The 22,555-nt window shown below is 28.2% G+C and overlaps 5 protein-coding genes across 5 annotated transcripts; 3 read left to right on the top strand and 2 right to left on the bottom strand.

Moving 5' to 3' along the window:
• Positions 1-203: 203 nt before the first annotated feature.
• On the bottom strand, positions 204-20,410 carry LOC134832249 (phosphopentomutase). Its single transcript, XM_063846227.1, has 6 exons — positions 20,131-20,410; positions 3,764-3,941; positions 3,443-3,705; positions 1,457-2,692; positions 565-768; positions 204-500 (listed from the first exon to the last, which is right to left on the bottom strand). Exons 2-6 carry the CDS (start codon positions 3,827-3,829, stop codon positions 398-400), a joined length of 1,872 nt encoding a protein of 623 aa, XP_063702297.1. The 5' UTR covers positions 3,830-3,941; positions 20,131-20,410; the 3' UTR covers positions 204-397.
• On the top strand, positions 4,084-7,048 carry LOC134831760 (START domain-containing protein 10-like). Its single transcript, XM_063845571.1, has 4 exons — positions 4,084-4,806; positions 4,869-5,001; positions 5,776-6,046; positions 6,105-7,048. Exons 1-4 carry the CDS (start codon positions 4,509-4,511, stop codon positions 6,246-6,248), a joined length of 846 nt encoding a protein of 281 aa, XP_063701641.1. The 5' UTR covers positions 4,084-4,508; the 3' UTR covers positions 6,249-7,048.
• On the top strand, positions 12,973-15,586 carry LOC134831710 (uncharacterized). The gene is made up of 5 exons (XM_063845516.1): positions 12,973-13,966; positions 14,033-14,226; positions 14,305-14,457; positions 14,725-14,908; positions 15,013-15,586. Exons 1-5 carry the CDS (start codon positions 13,621-13,623, stop codon positions 15,447-15,449), a joined length of 1,314 nt encoding a protein of 437 aa, XP_063701586.1. The 5' UTR covers positions 12,973-13,620; the 3' UTR covers positions 15,450-15,586.
• LOC134830573 (acylphosphatase-2) lies at positions 18,992-20,094 on the top strand. The gene is made up of 3 exons (XM_063844104.1): positions 18,992-19,334; positions 19,456-19,582; positions 19,643-20,094. The coding sequence occupies exons 1-3, from the start codon at positions 19,223-19,225 to the stop codon at positions 19,755-19,757; spliced, it is 354 nt and encodes a 117-aa protein (XP_063700174.1). The 5' UTR covers positions 18,992-19,222; the 3' UTR covers positions 19,758-20,094.
• LOC134828562 (zinc finger protein 845-like) lies at positions 20,407-22,531 on the bottom strand. The gene is made up of 3 exons (XM_063841538.1): positions 21,819-22,531; positions 20,703-21,212; positions 20,407-20,644 (listed from the first exon to the last, which is right to left on the bottom strand). The coding sequence occupies exons 1-3, from the start codon at positions 22,529-22,531 to the stop codon at positions 20,407-20,409; spliced, it is 1,461 nt and encodes a 486-aa protein (XP_063697608.1).
• Positions 22,532-22,555: the final 24 nt, after the last annotated feature.

Genomic DNA, 22,555 nt, shown 5'->3' with positions numbered 1-22,555 from the left:
CATTAAATCCATTCCCTTGAAGCTAACAACATTCCATTTTAATCATATTTTAACCCAAATATTATTAAGAAATTTTTTTGACAGATTTTAAATAAATAAATTTCAAGACAACTTTTTCTTACATAGAGCTTAAGTCATAAAAAATAATAGAATTTAAGTAAAAAAATGATTTTTTGTACAATTTTATTGAAATAATTGTAGCTAAAAGGGGTAGAAATAATTTTTTTGTAATCAGTTTTGGTAAATTTGTGTCAAATTTGTGTAAAAATTATATTTTTAATAAAAAAATGTGTTTTAATTTTAAATTTTTTCAACGAAGGAGGCTTTAATTCGTCAAAAACTGCTGAAAATTACGTATTTCTGGTCAAAGTTGAAGTCAAAGCATAAAAAATAATTTTTAATCGGATTTGGGTTTTAAATTATTTTCCGTTGGTTGCAGGAATTCGTTGCAAACGCAAGAGATGACGTCATCCAAGGTCTCTCGAAGGGCTCCAAAGTTACTAAAATAGATTAAATTTCAAGAATTAGGCAAAATATTAATAAAATTCGATAAAAAATTTTTACCTGTCTCCTGGTTTGGCGCACATTTCAGCGTAATATTTAATTTTAGGCTCCGTGCCACTGGTTCGTAATGTTATGACGACCCCGTTTTCGAAAGTAAAGATGATCATCTGGGACGAAGTGACAGTTGGAGTAACAGGTTTCGCTGAGGGACTTAAATCAACGCCGTAAATGACCTTGGCAGGAGCTCCATTGTCGTTGGAATATCTTAAATAAATTTTTTTAGTTAGTTTCTTAGGTTGATTAAATTTTATTAATTTTTTAAAATTTTTTTTTTTTATTTTTTTTTTTTTAAATTTTTTTTTTAAATTTTATTTTTATTTTTTTTTTTTTTTAAGAAATTTTCTATTTTTTTTTAATTTTAAATTTTTTAATTTTAAAAATTTTTAAATTTTTTATCAAGCCAATAAGGTTTTTTATAAAAAAAAATTGTGGGAAATAATTTAATTAAATGAAAAAAAAATTTTAATTAACATGACAAAATTTTAATTAATTAAAAAAAAAATAAATTAACTTTATTTAATTGATTAATTTATTTTTTATTTAATTTAATTTTTTAAATTATTATATTAATTATATTTTTAAACTTTTATTTAATTTTTAAATATTTATTTAAAAAAAATTATTTTTAATTATTTTTTTAATTTTTTAAATTTATTTTTAAATTTAATTCATAAATATTTACCAAATAAAAACAAAAAAAAATTATTTTTAATTTAATTAATTAATTAAAATTATAACAAATTAGTTTAAAAATCTCTTTAAAATAAATTTAAAAAATTTTCTAATTATTTAAAATTAAATTTCTTAAATATTTCATTAAAATTTTTAAAATATTTTTTGACCAGTGCAAAAAAAACATTTTTATAATAATTTGCCTAATTAAATAACTTACCTAACAACTTTTTTCGTGGTTATGTCATGAATTTCAGCAATCTTGTATTTGCCATTCGAGACACTTTCGGGATATTTTCCGTCATTTTTGATATTTCTAATCCTTTGGAACATTTTAAAGGTAATATTCGGGTCATAGCAGAAATAATACGACGTTTTCGTGCAATGAAATCCATAATTTTTGTAAATTTCGTCAAGTTGCTCGGATAAATTTCGATTAAATTTCTGTTTCAAGTAGGAAGCCATCGTTGCGAGATGCGCCGCGGCACTTACGCCGTCTTTATCCAACACAGTTGAGGAAAACATGAAGCCAATCGCTTCTTCAAAGGCAAACAACACCGTTTTGCCTTCTTTGATCAACTCAATCGCTCGATTTCCCATGAATTTGAATCCCGTGAGTGTTTCTTCAAAGTGACAACCTTCAACTTTGGCAATTGCGTTTAATATTTTCGAGCTTACGGTGCTTGCGAGCAAGTAGCAATTATCCAAACTTTTATCTGGATTCAATTCCTTAAAGTTTTGGATGGCCCACCAACCGAGCAACGCTCCAAGTTCGTTTCCAGTGAACACTCGCCATTCATTTTTGTTATTTTTTTCCGCAACAGCAAGTCGATCAGCATCAGGATCGTTCGCTAAAATGATGGAACACTCATTTTTGTCTGCCAACGCGATCGACAAGTTCAAACAAGATTTTCCTTCTTCGGGATTTGGGAATTTAACCGTTGGAAATTCCGGATCTGGGTCACGTTGCTCGAGAACTGGCAGAACTTCTGATAATCCAGCAGCTTTAAATGCTTCCACGACGTAAGGATAGCCGACGCCATGCATTGCGGTATAAACGAACTTGAGAGACGACTTGGAATTGCAGTCAAAATAGGTTTTTGGGATATTTTGACGGAGTTTCGAGCAATAACTGGATAAAATTTCGTCGTAAGGATTTTTTACCAAAGGAGATGTCAAGCGTGTGAGATCCCATGAGCTTTCGAGTGGTACTAAATTGTTCAAAATTGATTTTTGGATGTCTTTGTCGTGCGGCGACATGATTTGAGCGCCATTACTCCAATAAACTTTGTAGCCGTTGTCTTCTTTGGGGTTGTGCGAGGCAGTTACCATGATGCCGGCAACGCAGCGTTTTTCGAGAACCGTAAATGGGACGAAGGGCGTTGGAACGGTTGTGTGGAACAAGTAAACGGGCGTCTTTTCAGCCAAGAAGATTGTTGCAGATAATTCAGCGAATCTAAAAAAAATGATAAAAAAAATATTAGCAAGCTGCTTTAAAAAAAAATAATATAACAAAATATTATAAAAATTTTGTAAAAAAAAATAAATAATAATTTTTTAAAATAATATTTTAAAATATATTTAAAATAAATATTAATTAAAATATTTAAAAAAATTAATTTAATTATTTTTTTTTTTAATTTTAAAAAAAAAAATTAAAATATTTTTCAATTTTTAAAACTAAGTAATTTTGATTTTTTTGAAAAAAAAAATTTAATTTTTTAAATTAAATTAAATTCAATTATTTTATTATTAAAAAAAAAAACAATTTATTTTTTTTTTTTTAAAAATTATTAATTTAATATTTAAAAAAAATTAAATATATTTTAATCATTTTTTTAAATTTAAAAAAAAATAATATTTTTATTAATAATTTTTTTTAAATATTTTTTTAAATTTAAATTATTTTAATTAATTAATTTAATTTTTTTAATTAATTATGTATAAATTTCAATAAAATAAACAAAAAATAATTAAAAATTCAAATAGGAAAAAAAAATAAAAATTTAATTTTTTGAATTTTTTCAACGATTTCATGTAAAAAAATGTAAAAAAAATTAAGTAGAATATTCAAATAATTCAAAAAATCAAACATTTTTGAGCTATTTTCTCAATTTTTAAAAATTCTTGAGAATCCAATAAAATTTTTCAATTTAATTTTCCTACATTTCAGTCATTTTTTTCATAAAAACCAACAAAAACTCACCTCTTACTATTATGACGACCATCAAATCCAATAACAACTCCCCTTTCACGCACCTCTTCATGCGGAAACTTCTCGAACAAGCACTTGACAAGCCCCTGTGCCGTCTGAACAATCACCAAATCATTCATCCCATTGAACCCGGCTTGCATCTTGCCACGTAATCCAGCAGTGCCGAATGCCAAACGTTCATTTAGTCGCGATTTCAGTTCGTCCCAAGCTTTTTCATTGACCAAATCTTGAATTTCCTTGCGAGTTTTGTCATTCTACAAGAAAAAAATCAATATTTAATTAGAAAAATTGCAAAAAATTAATATTTCTTACTTTATCCCATTTTAGCCACTCATCAACACGCTGATCCAGCATCTGACATCCTGAGTTACACGTCATCCTGCGACTGGTTTCCTTGAATTTTGGCGAGAAAACGAAAAAATCGAGTCTGTAGTATCGAGCGAGCACTCCAACACTGCCAAAAATCCTCTCACACGACCAAATTGTTGCTCTACAAAAGACAGAAACACATACAAAAATGTAAATTAAGCATTTTTTCTGTCATAATAGCGTTGATAACGTTCTTTCTATGTATTCTAGTAGCGAAGAGCACTTATGTACAGCGTAAATTTATTTTTAAGAGAATTGATGACGAAATATCAATAAAATTGACAAGTGTTAGTGCGGTTACGTTTCAGTAGTAAAAAAATCTTATCGTCGTATTTTAATTATTCCGATTGATTTCTGAGTCACTCACAATGGGCCTTAAAGGAATTTCTGGATTTTTCCTTTTTTTCCGGTTTGTTTGTAAATAATACCGTAACCGAAAGGACTCAATGTCAAAATCATGCCTTTCGAAGTCACAACAAATTATTCATGAACGGTACGCCACGGACATGCGCGTTCCTTTTCTTCCAACGCATCAAAATTTCGTCAAAATAAGTTCCAGAAGGCATCGCAACAGCTTCAGGACGGCAAAATCCGCGGGTCAGTAACACTCTGAATGTCTTTTTGGTGGCTCTGTGTTCCCCTTTTCCGTTAAATTGTCAAGAATTTGAGTGTTTAGTGTTTTTTTGCGATGAAAATGGCTCGCATCGCCGACGACGAAGACTTTTATCGGCTGAAACAGTTCATTGAGGAGCACAAAAATTGGACCTTGGAGGTCTCGAAGGGCGACACGAAGGTTTGGACGAAGCCCGTTGACGCGTGCAACTTTAAAATGGTTAAAATTCACTCGCTTTTCGAGGATTGCGAGCCAGATGTGCTGTTCGATGTCTTGCATGATCCGGATTATCGTAAGGTGTGGGACTCGCATATGTTAGATTCCTTTGAAATTGGCGTTTTTAATGTTAATAATGATGTTGGGTATTATGCAAGTACGTGTTTCATGTCGTTTTTGGGGATTTTTGTTACATTTTTTTGAATTTTAATGTTTTAGTGTCATGTCCGCCGCCGCTCAAACCGCGAGATTTCATCTTGCAACGCTCATGGCTCGATACGGGAGAGGAACAAATGCTCATTTCGCGTTCGGTGCCGCACAAGGACTTTCCTCCGAAGAAAGGATATGTCAGGTGAGCAAAATTTTTAATTAAAATTACCTTGAAATAGTGAGAAAATTTGATTTTTGTGTTGTAAAAAGGTTCTTACGAATTAAAAAAAAAATATCGAAAAAATTTTGAAAAATTGCAAAAATAATTTTTAATAAAATAAAATTAAAATAAATTAATTAATTAATAATTAATAAATTAATTAATTAATAATTAAAATAATTAATTTAAAATAAAAAATAATTAATTAAATAATTTTTTTCAAAAATAATTTAAAAATTAAATTTTACTTTAAATTGTAATTTTTAAAAATTTAATTATATTAAAAAATTAAAAAAAAAAAAATAAATTTATAAAAATTTAAATTTAAAATTTAAAAAAAATTAAAATATTTAATTTAATTTAATTAATAAAATTAATTATTCGCCTAATTTAAAAATTTATAATATAATTTTGAAAAAATAATTTAAAATTATAATAATTGTTTTTAAAAATTTTTAAAAAATAATTAATTAAATAATTTTTTTAATTTTTTTGAAAATTTAATTTTTTTTTTTTTAAAAAATTTTATTTTTAAAAAATTAATTAAAATAATTCTTTTTAAAAATTAAAAAAATACAAAAGGTTCTCTTCTAAAAAAAATTTTTGGAAAAAGTTTAAATTAAAATTTAATTAAAAAAAATAGAATAAAATAGGTAATTTCGAAATTATAAAAAAATGTTAAATTAAAAAATAAATCTTGCCTGTGTAAAAAAATTACATTTTCACCAAAATTTTACTTTTTTCATTTAATTTCAGGGCAACTTCCTACATCACTGGTTTCGTAATTCGCCCCCATCCGAGGAACCCAAAAGGATGTTCATTGGGCTACGTTGCGCACTGCGATCCGCAAGGAAAACTTCCTTCATGGCTCGTCAACAAAGTCACTCATACCCTTGGGCCACGCATGATCAGCGACTTGAAGAAGGCAGCGCAAGGATATCCCGCATGGAAGAGCCAACAATCGAATAATCGCAAGCCTTGGAGGTTTCCCGACCAAATTACCGCACAAAGGGTTTCAGTTTTTGATGTAAAAAAAATTATTTTACCAAAAAAATCAAATTTTTCATTAAATTCTTATCTTTTAGCATTGTTTCCAGTCACAAGTGCTTCCAGAAAATCTGAATGGCAGTTCAAACAATCTCGACATCATCACGGGTCGTGGAAGAAAACGCGAAAAATTGGCATTTAAAGCATTGGAGTCGCGCAGTAAGAGTTACACGACGCTGTAAATTCTTGAAAAAAATATTAAAATTTAGAAAAAAAGACAAGGCGTCTCCATCGATGCTTGAAAAAAAGTTTCAGAGTGATATTTTTGAGTAGACTGTCGTTTAATCTTCTTTCAAAGTATCAAACAAAAATTAACTCAAAGTCAAAGCTCTATTCCTTCCCCTTTTGAAAAAAAAATGTTAAAAATAACACCAAGAGCTTTGACCGGTCAAATACAGGGGTATCTGATAAAAGTGTGCCTCAGAAAGAAAATTCTGTGAAAAAAGTTAAATTTTAAAAAAAAATCTCCTAAACTAGCATTTAAGAAGCACTTATCAAAAAACTCTTCCAAAAATTATCAAATCAATCAATTGCCTACAAAAAAATCTTTAAAATAATAAAAACTAGCTACCAGGCGTCTCCCCCAGTTACTTAGCTTAGCGATTTTAGTCTTTTGATAACCAAACTTTTTGATATCTGCTCGATTTCTACAACTTTTTGATGTTCTTAGCTTCCTGAATTACGATTTTTATTAAATAGATGTGTAAAAAAAAGGTTTTTAAATTGCCTTTTTGTGTGTTTTAGAGATTTTTAATGTTACCGTTGAAGTTATTAATTGCGCTTAGCAAACGAATTTGGCACCGTAGTTAGTTGTAAAGGTGCCAACCAAACATTTAAAGACTTATTAACAAATAATTCAATATTTATAAAAGTTTGATGAGTTTTGATGACGAACGGAACTAGAATTGTTAGAAATTTGGTAGAGGAGTTTTTTTTTAGAGAAAATTAAGTCTTGAAGGCGAAAAAAAGACAAGACAGAAATTTCCATTAATATTTTATATAACAAAAATATAATATTTTATCGTGTTTTATTCAACAAATTTATTCAGAAATAAAAATGAATTATCCTTAAAAAAATGTATTTTTCTTTGGAATGACGCGATGACGACGACGCAGATAAAAAAAAGGTAATCAATCATCGTTAATTCGATACGCAATTGAGAAAAAAGTAGCATTTTTCTTAATTTTGGTTAATCGTTTTGTTGACAAAAACAAAAAAAAATGTGCAAATTTTTTTTTTCTTTTTTTTATGAAGAAAACATTTAACATAATTTTACCAAAATTTTATCATTTATGTTGCTTTTGAGATTTCCACGAATATTTTTAGATTTTCTACAAATTAATTGATTTTTTTTTACAAAAATTTAATTAATTTTAAAATTTTATTTTAAATTAATTATTTTTTATAACGTTTCATATTGGTCTCGCATTTCAATTGAAACTCGTAAAATATTGAGAGAAGCAAAAACTTAAAAAATAGAATAAACTTCGATGTACATATGAAAATTTCATAAAAATGTTTTTTAAATGATCTCCGGTTTGTATGAACTTTTTTATAATTTTTTGTAAATTTTAATAGAAATTGAAAAAAAAATTAAAAAATATAAATTAAATAAATAATTAATATAATAAATAAATTACTAAATAGAAACTAATAATTTTTTCAGAAAGCATATTTTTTTTAAATTAAAAATTTAATTATTTTTTTTAAATTAATAGAGTTTTACTAAGAGATTTTTTTTCTCTATTAATTTTTTTAAATTTAGGCCGCTCCAAATTTTTTTTTATGTTTTTGTCCCCTGTCCCATTTCAAAAGCCCAAAATCCAATGGGGCAAAAAAAAAATTAAAAATTTCATCAAAATTGACCATTTTTTGGTCTTTTTCCTTACTTTTTCAATAAATTTTCAAAAATTTTTTAAAATATTTTCAATTTTCAAAATTTTTTGTGTTGAAAAACGAAATTTTACATGAAATTCCTTCTCTAAAAATATTTTCAAAAAAATTATTTTTCAAAATTTTTGGACAGTTATTTTTATGAAATTTTTTTGTTTAAATTTTTAACTTGAAATACTCTGAGATCAATTTGAATCATCAAATATCAATGTAAATACCACAAAAATTACTAAAATATTCATTAAGGGCCCAAATTTGTTAAAAATTTTGTTATTTATTTTTATGAAATTTTTTTTTTTGTAATTTTACTCCCCCCTCCGAAATTTTAAAAAATTGTTTTGGGTCCAAAATAATCGGAAAAATTTTTTTGGATTTTTAACTTAAAATTTAAAAAAATTTAAAATTTTAAAATAAAAAAGTAAAAAATCCAAATTTTTGATTTTTTTTTTAAATTTCATCGATGAAATAAAATTTTATTATTTATAATGAAATATTTATTTTTACAATTTTTTTTTTGTTAAAAATATGGTAGGTACTTCTTTTTTATACTTTTTAATTTTTATACAATGTTCTGCTTTCTGACTCTTTAAAAAATTATTAGTTTCTATTTAGTAATTTATTTATAATTTATCAATTCAATTTATATTTTTTAATTTATTTTTTTTTCAATCTCTATAGTTTTTTTTGGATTTCTTTTTAATTCAATTTTAATTAAAATATTAATTAATAATTTGATAAAACGCAAAAAATTTACAAAATATTTTTTTTACAACTTTTTCGTCTTATGAAATTTCATTTAAATTTATACAAACAATTTTAAATTACCAAGATTTAATTTTTTTTCATGCTACAAGCTTAAAAATTCTATTCAAAGTATTTGTTTGGCACCAATTAAAAAAATTAAAAAAAATCAAATTTCTTTAATTTATTTAAAAGAAATAATCTCATCTAAAGAAAAATCAACAATTTACAAGTTCATTGGATCAACAAAAAATTTTATTTCCCTCTCCAATCGCACACACTATAAAACTAAAGTACATGCAAACTACTAAGAACCCATAATTTCTGTTGATATTTGAGATTCATTCACAAAAACGAGCGTAAAAAGTGTGACCTTGCGCATCACCCGAACGTGTTGAATTTCATTTAAATGTACACAGGATTAATGTTGTTGTTGTTTGGTTTGCTACTTTTTACGACTTTTTTAAGGTCAAGGGATGCGTAACAATTGTTAGTTTTTCAATTATTGACCGTTGACCTGCGATGACGATCCTTGTTCCACAAGAAAAAAAAAATTTTTTTTGCCATAAAAAGGGATCAAAAACCGATCAAACCTCATCCCAAGAAATAAAAAAGAATAAAAATAGAACACGATTTTGGGGATTCCACTTAATTAATTTTTTTATAGCCAAGATTTTTCTTCGCATTTTTTTTTTGTTTCGTTGTCTTGACATCTGCGTTCAAATTTTCTGCGCATAGTTTGTCGAAAGAGACAAATTAGGAGGAAAAACGAATATTTCATGCAAGTAACGTGCGTCGACGAATGCGAAGTACGAGTGGCGGCGTCGTGTGTTTGGTCATCAAATTACACCGTTTTTCTTGCTCCATCACTCACTTATCGCATTAAGACATTTAGTTTTTTTCTGGTAATCGTCACGGCAACAAGTTACCCACAACTCGTGTGAATTTCGCTCCATATGGAATTTATTTGTCCAGAAATCCGATATATCTAATTGCCTGATTAAATATTGACGCGACTTCGACACATTCCTAATTGGTATTGAGCGAGAAAAAAATATGAAAAACTAAAGTGAAACGACGAAAAAAGTGACAAAAATGCCGGAAATAATTATTTTTAACAGGAGCACGGATCTCCTTTCACATTCCCTTAGTGCGGATATTTTATTTTTCGCGTATCCCGAGAGACCTTCCAAGTGCACGAAGCGTCTTTTGCACATTTTTGACACCATGATGTCCCTTTTTGTCATCAGTCCCTTGGTAATTGCTCATTGGCGTGGCACTTGGAACATTTTGACCTCGGATTACTTTGCGCCGTCTTATTGTTTCATCATCGGATCGGGGTTGCATGTCGTTTTTACCTTGTTACGGGAGATTTTGCACGCGGAATTTGCCGTTCTCGAGTGTGAAAAGGAGAAAAAATGTTGGAAACGAAAGTTGCGAAGATTTTTAGTGACCAAAATCTATACTTATTGCTTCAGTATTGGATGCATTATGCAATGGCGAGGCGGATGGGATGCGTTTGAGGAGTATTTTGGTATGAGTTTTTATTTTTATTGCTTGATTAGCAGAGAAATTAATTTTTTTTTATGTCTTTAGGCAAGAAATTGTGTCCTGCTGTTTTTACATCGGTCATTTGTCTCATTCCCTTGATAGGGTTGAGAGGAATGAGGAATTTGTTGGCGGCACCAATGATTATAATTACGGATAGAAAGGAGTTTACTTTTAGTTTTCCAACGAGATTTAGAACGGAGGTAAGTTTTTTTTTATTTTAACGAAAATTATCAGAAAAAGTCACTTGAACAAGCTTTTTTGAAGAAAAAATACAAGCCGTCTCCATTTTTTCAAAAAAAAATTAGATTTAGAACAAAATTCGTTAAAATAAAATTTTATTAACCGATAAAATTTGAGAACCGATTCATAACCGATAAAAATTTGAATTTTAATGAAAAATTGTGAGAAATTTTCACTTTATGTGGCCTTGATTAGTTTTTTGAGGTCCATAATCCTTGATTTTGGACCAAAATCCTTTTCCAAATGAAATTTCTGTTTTATACGAAATCATAAAATTACCGTTAAAATTTGAAAACCGATTCATAACCGATTAAATTTAATTAAAATTGTGGGAAATTTTGATTTCATGTAATTTTAATTAATTTTTCTGAGGTCTGGAATCCCCAATATTGAACTGAATTTGTTTTTAAAATAAAATTTCCGTTATATGTAAAAATTATAAAATAACCGATTAAAATTTGAGAACCGATATTTATTGGAAATAAATAAAAATTATTGAAAAATGCTCATTAAGAGTATGTTTTTTTAATAAAATTCCTTAAAAATTTAATATTTTGATAATTTTTCTACAAAATTTAGTTTATAAAAAAATTACCGTAAAAATTTGAGAACCGATTGGTTTCCTGAAACGAATTTTAATTGAAAAATTAAATGAAAAAAATGTATTTTTGTAAAACTTTTATCTCTAATTATTTATTTTAAAAACTCAAATTATTGAATTTTGAAAGTTCACCTTTGACTTTTAGCTTCAAAATTAAATTGAATAGATAACCGATTGAAATTTGAAAACCGACAATTTTTGAATGTTTTTATTCTTAAAAAAATTTTCTTCACGAATATTTCATTGACCTTCTCATAATCTTCGCTAGACAAACAAATAAACGCCATTACACGAAGGACACAATAGATGATAAACAAACATCTAAAATTCACACTTCGATTAATGATGATGATGAACTCTTCTTCTTCTTACTGTCTGTAAGATACAGCGCACATATTTTATGATTTTTTCCGCCGTCATTGTCATAAATTCACTTGGCCATAATAATCATAAGATTAAACAAGATTTTTTTTCCTTCGCACGAAAATCGGTTTATTTGCAATTCATTCACGAAAACTGTTATTTATTGACTTTGTGGCAAAAATTTCATGCGGAAATTCAGTTGTCGCTGTTTTTTTTTTTTGGGAACAAACAAAAACGAAACTCTTTGATGGATAAATTCAATCAGACTCAAGTGTTTCTTCGTTACGTTGATGTTGTTGATATGAGACTAAAAAATCAACGACGAGAGCAATTTTTAGATAAAATTTCATGAATGATAAGCGCTCGTGTACGGAACGCATCGATAACGAAATGAGAACAAAAATTGTGAGTAAAGAAGACAGAGATGATGATGATTATCTTAGTTTGCGCGGAGTTAATCTGGAAAAAGTTACATATGGACAGGTCAGTACTGAGCGTCATCTGAGCGGGTTTGCGACTCGACCTGCCCGTTTTTTTTTTCGTGTATCTCTCGAAAATATATATTTTTGTTTAAAATAGAAATAATTGCACTTCATTCATAAATCGTGCGGTACTTGTACAAAATAACGTGGGCCCGAACGTCAGAACAAAGGAAGAAATTATGGATTGACAATGGATGCATTTTTGCTTAAATGTTTAAATACTAAATGAATTAATGAGTTCTTCCTCCTTTTCGATACAAAGTCTTTTTTTTTTCACGTAAAATTGCACACCACAACACATGAGGAGATTTCGCAAATGCAAATGCAATCAGTGTAATAATAAAATTACAATGAAATAGAATGTAGTACTGGACAAGCTTTTTTCAAGTGTGCAGTTTAGTGATAACGCGCATCACAGTCAGAGCTTTGTCCTAATTATAATCGAACAGAATTATTTTTAGTTAGAATATTTGCGAAAAGACAAAAAAAATGATAAAATAATATTTATAGTGGAACGAAACGAGAACGAATTGTAAGACAAAGAGAACTGAAATGATTAAGATGTTTCAGTAAATAAAGCGCGAGAATTCGCGCTCGTTCGACTAAAGTGAATTTTATAAGTTTCGTGAAGAAAATTAATTTTTTTATAAAAAATAACCGATTCATCAATTTGAAAACCGATTGGATTTAAAAAAATCTTCGCAAAAAAAATTGATATACGTAAAAAAGTGAAATTTTATCAAAAATCTGATAAAAATTGAGTACTTGACAAAAAATAACCGATTCGTAAATTTGAGAACCGATTTTTGAAAAAAAAACTTTTGTGGAAATCGGTTATGTGAATTCTTAAAAAAATTTTCATAATCAAAAATAAAATAAAATATAAAAATACAGTGTTAAAAATTTGTTAAATTTGTTTAAAAAATTGTTAAAAATCCGGCTTTTAACAAAAAATAACCGATTCATAAATTTGAAAATCAATTATTGACAAAAAAAACTCTTGAAATCGGTTTAAAAAGCTCAAAAATATTTAAAAGAATAATTTTTTTCAAAAAAATGTGATTTGATAAAAAAAAAATATTTAATTTGAGCGAATAATAAGATTAACCGGTTCATAAATTTGAAAACCGATTGTTAAAAAAATTACCAAAGAAAAAACGTCTCCATAAAAAAATTATTTTGCCAAAAAAAGTGCCTTGACAAAAATAAAATAAAAACGGCTTCTGTGCAAATAAATATTAAATAAAACATAAACAAAACGAAAAGAGAAGCTCTCGTGATGATTTAACTTTAACGATGATGATGTTGATAAAAAGATAAAAAAGATTCTGTTTCCATACGAAAAAATTTACAAGATCAAATTAAATCTGTGCCCATTGTTTCTCTTTGATAAATAGCCGTTCAGGCAGGCAGTCAAATAGTTCACATTTTTTCGTTTTTTTTTTTGACAACAAACAAGCGACCCACCAGACTCTTCTATCTTATCGCATTACAAATAAATATAAAATGAGACAAAAGAAGAAAAGTTGAGGAGATCGAGAGTGTGCGTTATTAGTGATTTAGTGCCGTAAATGACAAGTTCATAAAACTAAACTTCATCCTCATCCATTTATTATCATCTCAAATGCTAATTAAGTAAATAACCGATTCGACGTACGACAAAAATAAATCATTTTGAAAAAATGCGTGGGAGTACTGCTGGTCTCGCTGACGGCGTTTTAAATCCACGCATCAGTTTTTACGCCATTTTTCTGCAGATTCTTGACATTTGTTACGTGACATTTGTCCTTGCGACTGTCATTGTGACGTATTGGCGCGGAACCTGGAATCTCGTAGCACTTTATCTGTATCCCGATAATCCAACGTACAGTGCCTTGGCATCGCTGGCCATCGGAATTAACGGGCATCTGATCTTTACGGGATTTCAGTATCACTTTCAACGGTATTTGGATCCTGATAAGCATCGGTTGCTGTATTACGTGGGATCGCGCCTTTATACGTACGTCTATGGGTTTGTGTGTGTCAATGGTAATGATGATAACAAATTTGGGAATGGAAAATTTTCTAAAATTTCTAAAAAAAATATTTAATTAGGTTGGAGGGGTGGATGGGCCTTACTTGACCTCTATACGCCACACAATTGGTGGTTCATACTAACGACGGTAGGGGTCAGTGTAGTTATTTTAGCCTTATTTAAGGGCTTACGAAACATTTCGGCGGCTCCTTTTGTGTGCATTATCGACGATTCGAAGGAATATTTTACGGTTCCGACAATGTTCAAAAAGCGGGTAAATCAAGTGACTTTTTAAAACAAAGCGCCATCTAGCGGCAAAAAAATTTTTCACATGGAAATTTGTAATTTTTAGGGTTCCCGCGATCCTGGCTTGTACGTGTTGGACTGCATTTTCTCTGTACTTGTGATAGGAACGTTGGTAGTTTTTGTCTGGCGAGGCTTGTGGGTTTTCTTGGATTTGGAACTTTTTCCCGATAACCCGATTTACTCTTCATGGGGTTCAGTGGTAAGTTGTTAAAAAAAAAAAAAATTTTTTTGTTGAGATTTTTTTTCTCAAGTAATCTAAGTGCGTCACATACCTACTTATTTTTTTTTTCGTGTACACAAATATTTAACCGTAATTTATATAGATTAGAGAATGCTCCTCTAAGATGATGAATTTTATTCTTTTTGATGAGTTTACAATAGAAGCATTGACCTTGCGTGTCGTTCACAAAAGTTAATTTCATCATAAAAATTAATTTTTTCCTCTTTTTTCAATCAATTCCGAAAGTTGATTGGATATTCGGTGGTTGCGATCACGTTCGCCTTGCAACCGGTGATGAAATGGGCCTGCGATCGTTTGGAAGGATGGCAACGAGTGGCTGCGGCGGATGTATTTTTGTTTTTCAGCTTCATTGGGACGATTAATGTTTGGCGTGGGGTCTGGCATGTGCTTGATAATTATTTTTTAACAGGTAATTTTTGTGAAATTTTAATTTTTTTTAGCGATTTTTGGCTTAAAATGTAAAAAATTGCTTAAAAAATTAAAATTTTTCACTTTTTTCTTAAATTTCAACAGACAACAAGGAATTAGGCGACTGGATTACACACGGCGTTTCAATAATTCTCCTCATCCTCCTCAATTGTTCAAACTCGGTGCTCGTACGTGGCGTTTACATCGACGCAGAAGAGCCCGCTGGCCAATGTGTCATCTTTCCCGTTTACTACATCCGACTTTTCTTCCAAAAAGAACGCACGAAAAAGCAAAAACGTCTTTTGGAAACGCTCGAACGTCAAGAACAAAACAACATTAGTCTCTTGGAGAACAACATTAACGCCACAATTGTCAAAAATCGCATCATTAACACAAATACTCATGATAACAACTTGATATCGCTGGAACAACAAGAGCTTCTCACAAAAATCACCGTTGCCGAAGTCGATGCCAACGAGAATAACAATAAGAAAAATAACGAGCTAAACACGCTTTCCAAGGAATCCTTCCAACGCGAATGACTAATATAAAAAAAAAACCGGGAAGAGACGGTTTTAAAAACATTCCTCTTTTTTTTGAGTACTAAAGGTGTCAAATATCACAAAATTAAAAAAAAAATACAGTAATTATTAATTAAATGTTAGCTACTCCCAATTATATTTTAGTTTTCTTAAAGAGAAACCCGAATTTATCGTATAGTAAATTAGATCTTAAGAGAAAAAAATGTTAAAATTTTATAAAGTTGTTGTTTTAATAGGAAGCTTGAATTCGTGTAGCACTCGATTTTTTTTTATCGAATATGTTCAAAAAATAATTTTGATATGCTAAAATATGCCAAAACTTTCATGAATATTTAATTTTTTATTATAAGTTTTTTTTTAAATAAAAAATTAATTAATTAAAAATTTAATTTAATTTAATTTAAATTTTTAATTTAAAATCCGAATTATTTTTCGAATTAAAAAAATTGAATTAAAAAAATAAATTAAAATAAAAAAAAAATTTCAAAAAATAATTTTGATATGCTAAAATATGCCAAAACTTTCATTCCAATTGTTGTTAATTTAAAATCAGTCCAAATTTAATTTTTATTTTAAAATTTTAATTCAAATAATTAAAAAATATTTTTTATTTTAAAAAACATAAAAAAAAATTAAATAATAAAAAAATAATTAAAAATTAAAAAAAAATAAATTTATTTTTTAACATTTTTTTTAATTTAATTATTTTTTAAATTTTTTATGTTTTTTAAATAAAAAAAAAACTTTTTCATTAAAAGATAGGTATTTTCTTGTGAAAATTATTTTTTTAACTGCAAAATCGATTAAGAAAAAAAAATTTTGAGTGCGCAGATTTAAAAGACCAAATATTGCTAATTATTTTTAGTTTTAAACGTAGAAAAATAAAAATTAAATATTTGACTGTAAATAGAATAAAATAAAAAAAATATATTTTTCTTGTAAATAACGATAAATACAAAAATAATAAAAAAATAAATAAAAATCATGTCAAAAAAAATTTTTTTCTAATTTTCTGCCCGTCTTTTGCATCACCTGACATTCCGCAACGAACGATGCAAATCTAATCGTAAATTGCAATAAAACTCATTTACTTTTTAATAACCGCATGCTGTTCGACATTTGCTCTAATTTAGCATTAAATGACGACTTCCGACAACGACCCAATTCAAAATTGTCACAAATAGACAAAAGACTGACCTTAGACCACTTTTACCTCCCTCCCTAATGAAATTTTGATGCACATCGAAGGTTGACTCATTTTTCAAAAAAATCTCAATTAAATAATTAATTAATTAATCGTCATGCAGCAAAAAAGTGACTGACATTCGTTGATGTCGTAAAATAAAAATGCAACGTCGCGATTCATTGATAATTTTTTTTTATTTTTATCGCACGTGCGATGTCTCATCTTCCTTTTCTTTTGTTTATTTTTTCTTTTCAAGTCAAGGTGGTTTGTTTATCGACGACGACAACACAATTTCCCATGATTGCCAAAAAAGAGAAAATAATTTGTATGAAAATTAACCTTGAACTTAAAAGCATCATAAAAATAATATCAACACTTTCACTACGAGTTGTGGTTGTCTTAAGACACAAAAAAAAATAAACGCGACGAAAAATGTGAGAACAAAAGGAATTTCTTGGCACTCTGTGAAATTGCATAGAAAATTCACCTAAATTTGATCAACAAGAAAAAAAAAATGGGAAAAAGTATGTCGACAATTAAATTAATAAATCAAATTTAATAACATAGAAGATTAATTTGCACAGTCCATTTGTCAACAACTCGAAAAGTGTCTGTGGAAGTGAATCAGGGACAAATCTATGTTTTTCCACCCATTTCACTAACATGACATCGCACGAAGAGAGAAGAAGAAGTGAAAGAGAGCAAAGTTGTTGTTATATTTAGTTCTTTTAGAATTTTCACATGTCGGCCTAACTGACGCACTTTAATGTTTTTTATTTCCTTTTTGCATATTATCATGTGCGGGGCGCTGTTAAAATGTTTGGACGATTAAAATTAAATTTGGCATTCAAGGGATTTTTATTGGGAAATTAGCTCGATTTCGGTAAGTTTTTTGTCTTTGATGTTTTCAAATTATTTTTTTTAGGTAAAGAAAAATTTACGGGATTTTCAATAAAAAACATTTTTAAAAATATTAAAGAATTTACAAAAATAAAAAAAAATAAAATAAATGAAATAAAAAAAAAATAAAGAAAATTATAAAAAAAATATTTTTTATTAAAAAATTGTAAAAATAATAAACTTTTCGAATTAAATTTAGGTAAATGTTTATTTTATATTTTCTCATTTTTTTATTATTTTTTTTTAATTTTTAAATTCATTCCAACATTTTGATAAAAAAAATATTTAATTAAAAAAATTAAGATTTAATGAAATATTTTTCAAAAAATTATTTTCTCTAATATTTGAAAAAAATAATTAAATTTAAAATAAATTATTTATTTTTTATATTTTTTTTTTAAATATAGGTAAAATAATTTTTGAGTAAAAAGTGTGTATAAATTATTTTCTACTATGAAAAATTTTTTATTTATTTTTTTTATAATTTTTTTTAAATTTTTATTTATTAAAAAAAATTTTTTGAATATTGTAAATAATTTAAATGAAATTTTGAAGAAAAAATTAAATTAAAATTAAATTAAATTAATAAATTAATTGATAAGGCCGCTCCAAATTTTTTTCGAACTTTTTGTCCCAAAAACTATTTTTCGAAATGGGGGGGGCAACAAAATAAAAAAAAAATTTGAAATACTTTTTCATACAAAATGACAAAATTTTAACAATTTTTGATCAATAATGAATAATTTAGTTATTTTTATGGTATTTCCATTGAAATTTGATAATTTAAAATTAATCTCAGAATATTTCAAGGTAAAAATTTAAACCAAAAAAATTCATAAAAATAACGGTCAAAAAATTTTGAAAAGTAATTTTTTTGAAAAAAATTTTAAAGAAGAAAATTTATGTTAAAATACAATTTTCAGCACAAAAAAAATTAAAAATTGAAAATATCTTAAAAAATTTTTGAAAATTCCTTGAAAAAGTAAGGAAAAGGACCAAAAAATGGTCAATTTTGATGAAATTTTTAACTTTTTTTTTTGCCCTATTGGATTTTCGGCTTTTGAAATGGGGCATGGGACAAAAAGTTCAAAAAAAATTTGGAGCGGCCTAAATTACAATTTTACACAATTATAAGTCCGAAAATTTTTATTTAAAATACAAAATTAATTATTTTTATTAAATTTTAATTAATTTGAATTCTTCTTTTATTCCATAGAAAACAAATCGATACAAAAAAATAAATTCTTGTTAATTCTTTAGACCCTTTTGATGCAATTAACAATCAAAAATGCACTGAAACTCAAAATAAATCACCACAACGACTTTTAAACCTTTTTTCTATTTTTCACTTTCTTTCGCGTCGATACAAATTGTAAATAAATCAAGATAAGTAGAGACACAGAGACACGAATTTCTCTCGCCACATGCAACAAAACCTTTGATCAAGTGCCTACAATGTTGAATTTTATATAAAGGTAGTTGCAGTCGATGAAAATTCAATTAATGTTCATTGAGCGTTCATGCGATTAAGATTAACGGCGGAAAAGTACGCGAGTCGGAAATAAACAGAGAAACTGCGAGAAATTTCGATTACGTGAAGTTCAAGGAATTTCTTTAAATAAATTCCCCCAAAAAAAAAAGTTAAAAATTCAATTTCAAGTTGAAATTCAACAAAAACAGAGGAAAAATGGAAACCGAGACAGAAAACGTTGTGACGGAACGCGTCGAAAGCCCAATCATGGATGAGCCCGATGATGTGCTCGTGGAATGCGATTTTGAAGTTTTTGGTCATGTTCAAGGTGAGTTTTGACGAAAAATCCCATTTTGTTATCCGGAAGTCCAAATTTTTTGACCTCATTCAATGAAATTCTTCAAGTGTTGCATAACAACTTCTCATGTTGACAAAATTTTCTTGCACAGGAGTCAGTTTTACGAAATATTGCAAAGACATCGCCTTGTCAAATGGCATCCGGGGCTGGGTGAAAAACTCAAAAAAGGGCACAATTATCGGAAAAATGCAAGGAATAAAGGTCGAAATGGATAAAATGTAAGAAAAATATTTTTTTTTTCACCGGAAATATTTTAAAATTTGATTTTTTGCTCGAAGGGTCCACTGGCTATCGAAAGTCGGATCACCTGGATGCGAAATTGAACGATGCGACTTCACAAATTGGGAAACAATTTACAAATATGACTACAAGGACTTCCAAATTAGGTTCTAAAGTCGTATTTTGCTGAAGCTGCTCCAATCCTGTCAATTGCCAGATCGCAATTTTTACTTTGCGACACTTTTATTTATTTTAATTTTAATTTATTATTTATTTTATGTCTAGATTTCTCGCGTTAATTTGTAAGTGGGTTAGGAATGTGTCGAATTTTGATGTATTTTTTCTCGTGAATGTCGATCGATCGTTAAATGTGATTTTTTTCTCGCGATTTTTTGGGTGTCTTTGAAAATTACGTTCAAGGTTACAAAGAAAATTTCTCGAAATTTTGTTTTTTCGTGTCAATTAATGAAAATTTAATGAATAAAAATGAACTTTAACTGCATTAAATGATGATTTTTTATGTTTTTCACTTCGTTTTTGGACTCACCTTGAAAAAATTTTTACTTTTAATTGTTAACCGGTCTGAATTTCCTTTGATTTTATCAATTTTTTACGTTAAAAAGTGTCTGTTTACCTTTTTTTATTGTTTTCTTTTATTTATTTATAAATTCTACGGGTCGGCGTAATCAGATGAGGCACACGCACATGCAACATATGGACACATATGTAACATATGGACACACATGTAACATATGGGCACATTCGACGAAGGTCCGTTACTCTATGCTGTGTTTTTTTAAGCCTAAAAAAATAAAAATGTTCGTTAATTCACCGCGCTTTCATTAAATTTCATTTCTTTTTGCAATCTTTGATTCTCGAGTCGCTGTCGTTGCTCTTCGGCGTGCATTAGTTTGATGTGTTTCGCTTTGTTGCCGGAATTATTGAAGGTTCTATCACAAAAATGGCAAAAATGTCTCGGGCGCCCTCCATGTTGACTCATGTGGTCCATCAAGGCAGCTTTTAGGCGGAAGGATTTTTCGCAAACGGTGCAATTAAAGCGTCTAAAAAATATTTTTTGTTAAAAAAAATTAATTTTTATCGAAATTTAAGATTTTTTACTTTTGTTCATGCACTTTCATATGAGATTTCAATGCCTGTGTCGTTGGAACTTTTTTTCCACACACTTCGCAATTAATTTCTTGCTCCATTTCCTTGTGCATCTGCATGTGACGTCTCATACATTTGATGACAATGCCACAAATCGGGCATTTTTGACGATTATCGGTGTGTTTGAAGCTGATATGGGAATGCAAGTCCTGCTTCGTGAAGAAACTTTTGCCGCAACTTTCGCAAATCCACGTTTTGTAGTCGCCTCCAAGGTGAAATCGTCTCATGTGTTGCTCCAGAACCCATCGAGTGCTGTAGGATTTGTTACATTCGACGCAAGTGTGTTTCTCTTCGCGTTCCTTTTTGTGCACTTGTCGCGTGTGGTAAATTAAGTGATATTCGCGGTAAAAACGTTTCTCGCAAATGTCACAAACGTAATTTTTCTCTTCGTCGGGACGATGGCGATCCATGTGATCTTTTAGAGTAGCTTTGTTGGGCATCATTTTGTTGCAAATTGAACACCTGAAATTAAAATTTTGAAAAAAAATTAATTAAAATTGAATTTTAAAAGCTCTGAAGAGGCAAAAAATTGAAAAAAATAATTATTAAAAATTACAATTTTTCTCCAAATTGTGCTTTGCATTTTATTATTATAATTTTTTATTATTATTATTATTTTATTTTATTTTTTTTTTGTAAAAAAATAATATTTTTTTTTAATTTTTTTAAATTTGTAAAAATTGAAGATTTTTTAATTTAATTTTTTTTTCAAAAATAATAAAATTAATGAAAATAAATATTTAATACAATTTTTAAAAAATTTTTATAAAAAATTTTTTTAAATTAGATGAATTTTTTTTTTTAAAAATTTAAAATATTTTTTAAAATTAATTTACTCTTCAAATATTTTTCAAATTAAAAAATTAAAAAAAATATATTTTTTTAATGAAAAATTTTTTTTTAAACTAAAAATTAGAATTTTTAAATAAAATTTATCGAGAATACAATTAAAATAATTTTTTAAAATATTTTTTAGGAAAAAATAAATCTCTCTCGAAAATTTTTAAATAAAAAAACTGAATTTTTTCACTAAAAATGTTCAAAAAATAATTTTAAAAAAATCCTTACATATAATCCGTTGGCGCCAAATGCCGATCAGCATGAGTAACAACACTTCGTTTCGTATAAAAAACAGATCCACAGCACTTGACGTACCCCCGACAGTCATGCTGCGTCGAATAATGCTCACACATCAGCTCAAAAGTCTCAAAGGCAGGCTTGTCATCACATAATTCACATAAAAGGTACTGCGAGATATCAATTAATTTATTAAAAAACCTTGCCACTGATCCCGTAGTCTCGACTCTTGTTGTTTCCAGTGGCAAATGAGATCGTCTCATGTGTCTCACTAACGAGGATTTTGTACAAAAAGCCGTTTCACAGTCGTCACAATAATATTTTTCCGTAAATTTCTCCGTCACAACAATTTCCTGGGAATTTCCTTCAGCATCTTCTTCGATAATTTCTTCTTTTTGATCGTAATTCTGAATTTCGTCGTCAAAAGCAACAACTTCTTCGACAGGTTCTTCTTTGATATTCGCATTTCTCAAGGTCTCTTGGTTCTGCTGGACTTTTTCGATGAAATCCGCAATTTCCGAGACTCGATCGTGGCACGAAACACAAATAAAGTGAGAGAAATCCGCCTCATCTACATCGAAATTGAAGAGTTTCGTAATTTTTTCTATGAGTTGTTGATCATTTTCGGTAATTTCGATGAAATTTCCATCATTGTTCAAACAAAGACGACAATAAATCGCCTCAGAAACCGTGAAATTTTCCATTTTTGGAGGATTTTCCAAGAGCCC

Source organism: Culicoides brevitarsis, chromosome 2 (genome assembly GCF_036172545.1).
Source record: "Culicoides brevitarsis isolate CSIRO-B50_1 chromosome 2, AGI_CSIRO_Cbre_v1, whole genome shotgun sequence".
NCBI classification, from domain to species: domain Eukaryota; kingdom Metazoa; phylum Arthropoda; class Insecta; order Diptera; family Ceratopogonidae; genus Culicoides; species Culicoides brevitarsis.
The sequence above is the reverse complement of the archived record's forward strand: the minus strand, read 5'-3'. Positions and strand labels throughout refer to the sequence as shown.

Excerpts from the sequence above, each read along its gene's own strand:
- LOC134832249 (XM_063846227.1), bottom strand. The coding sequence starts at position 3,829 with ATGACGTGTAACTCAGGATGTCAGATGCTGGATCAGCGTGTTGATGAG. Across the intron at positions 769-1,456 it reads ACCACGAAAAAAGTTGTTAG|ATATTCCAACGACAATGGAG; the intron begins GTAAGTTATTTA and ends AATTTATTTAAG. Across the intron at positions 501-564 it reads TGCGCCAAACCAGGAGACAG|TAACTTTGGAGCCCTTCGAG; the intron begins GTAAAAATTTTT and ends AATCTATTTTAG.
- LOC134831760 (XM_063845571.1), top strand. The coding sequence starts at position 4,509 with ATGAAAATGGCTCGCATCGCCGACGACGAAGACTTTTATCGGCTGAAA. Across the intron at positions 5,002-5,775 it reads CCGAAGAAAGGATATGTCAG|GGCAACTTCCTACATCACTG; the intron begins GTGAGCAAAATT and ends ATTTAATTTCAG. Across the intron at positions 6,047-6,104 it reads AAAGGGTTTCAGTTTTTGAT|CATTGTTTCCAGTCACAAGT; the intron begins GTAAAAAAAATT and ends CTTATCTTTTAG.
- LOC134828562 (XM_063841538.1), bottom strand. The coding sequence starts at position 22,531 with ATGGAAAATTTCACGGTTTCTGAGGCGATTTATTGTCGTCTTTGTTTG. Across the intron at positions 21,213-21,818 it reads TTGGCGCCAACGGATTATAT|GTGTTCAATTTGCAACAAAA; the intron begins GTAAGGATTTTT and ends TTTTAATTTCAG. Across the intron at positions 20,645-20,702 it reads ATGAAAGTGCATGAACAAAA|ACGCTTTAATTGCACCGTTT; the intron begins GTAAAAAATCTT and ends AATATTTTTTAG.
- LOC134830573 (XM_063844104.1), top strand. The coding sequence starts at position 19,223 with ATGGAAACCGAGACAGAAAACGTTGTGACGGAACGCGTCGAAAGCCCA. Across the intron at positions 19,335-19,455 it reads AGTTTTTGGTCATGTTCAAG|GAGTCAGTTTTACGAAATAT; the intron begins GTGAGTTTTGAC and ends TTTCTTGCACAG. Across the intron at positions 19,583-19,642 it reads AAGGTCGAAATGGATAAAAT|GGTCCACTGGCTATCGAAAG; the intron begins GTAAGAAAAATA and ends TTTTGCTCGAAG.
- LOC134831710 (XM_063845516.1), top strand. The coding sequence starts at position 13,621 with ATGCGTGGGAGTACTGCTGGTCTCGCTGACGGCGTTTTAAATCCACGC. Across the intron at positions 14,458-14,724 it reads ACTCTTCATGGGGTTCAGTG|TTGATTGGATATTCGGTGGT; the intron begins GTAAGTTGTTAA and ends CAATTCCGAAAG. Across the intron at positions 14,909-15,012 it reads TGATAATTATTTTTTAACAG|ACAACAAGGAATTAGGCGAC; the intron begins GTAATTTTTGTG and ends AAATTTCAACAG.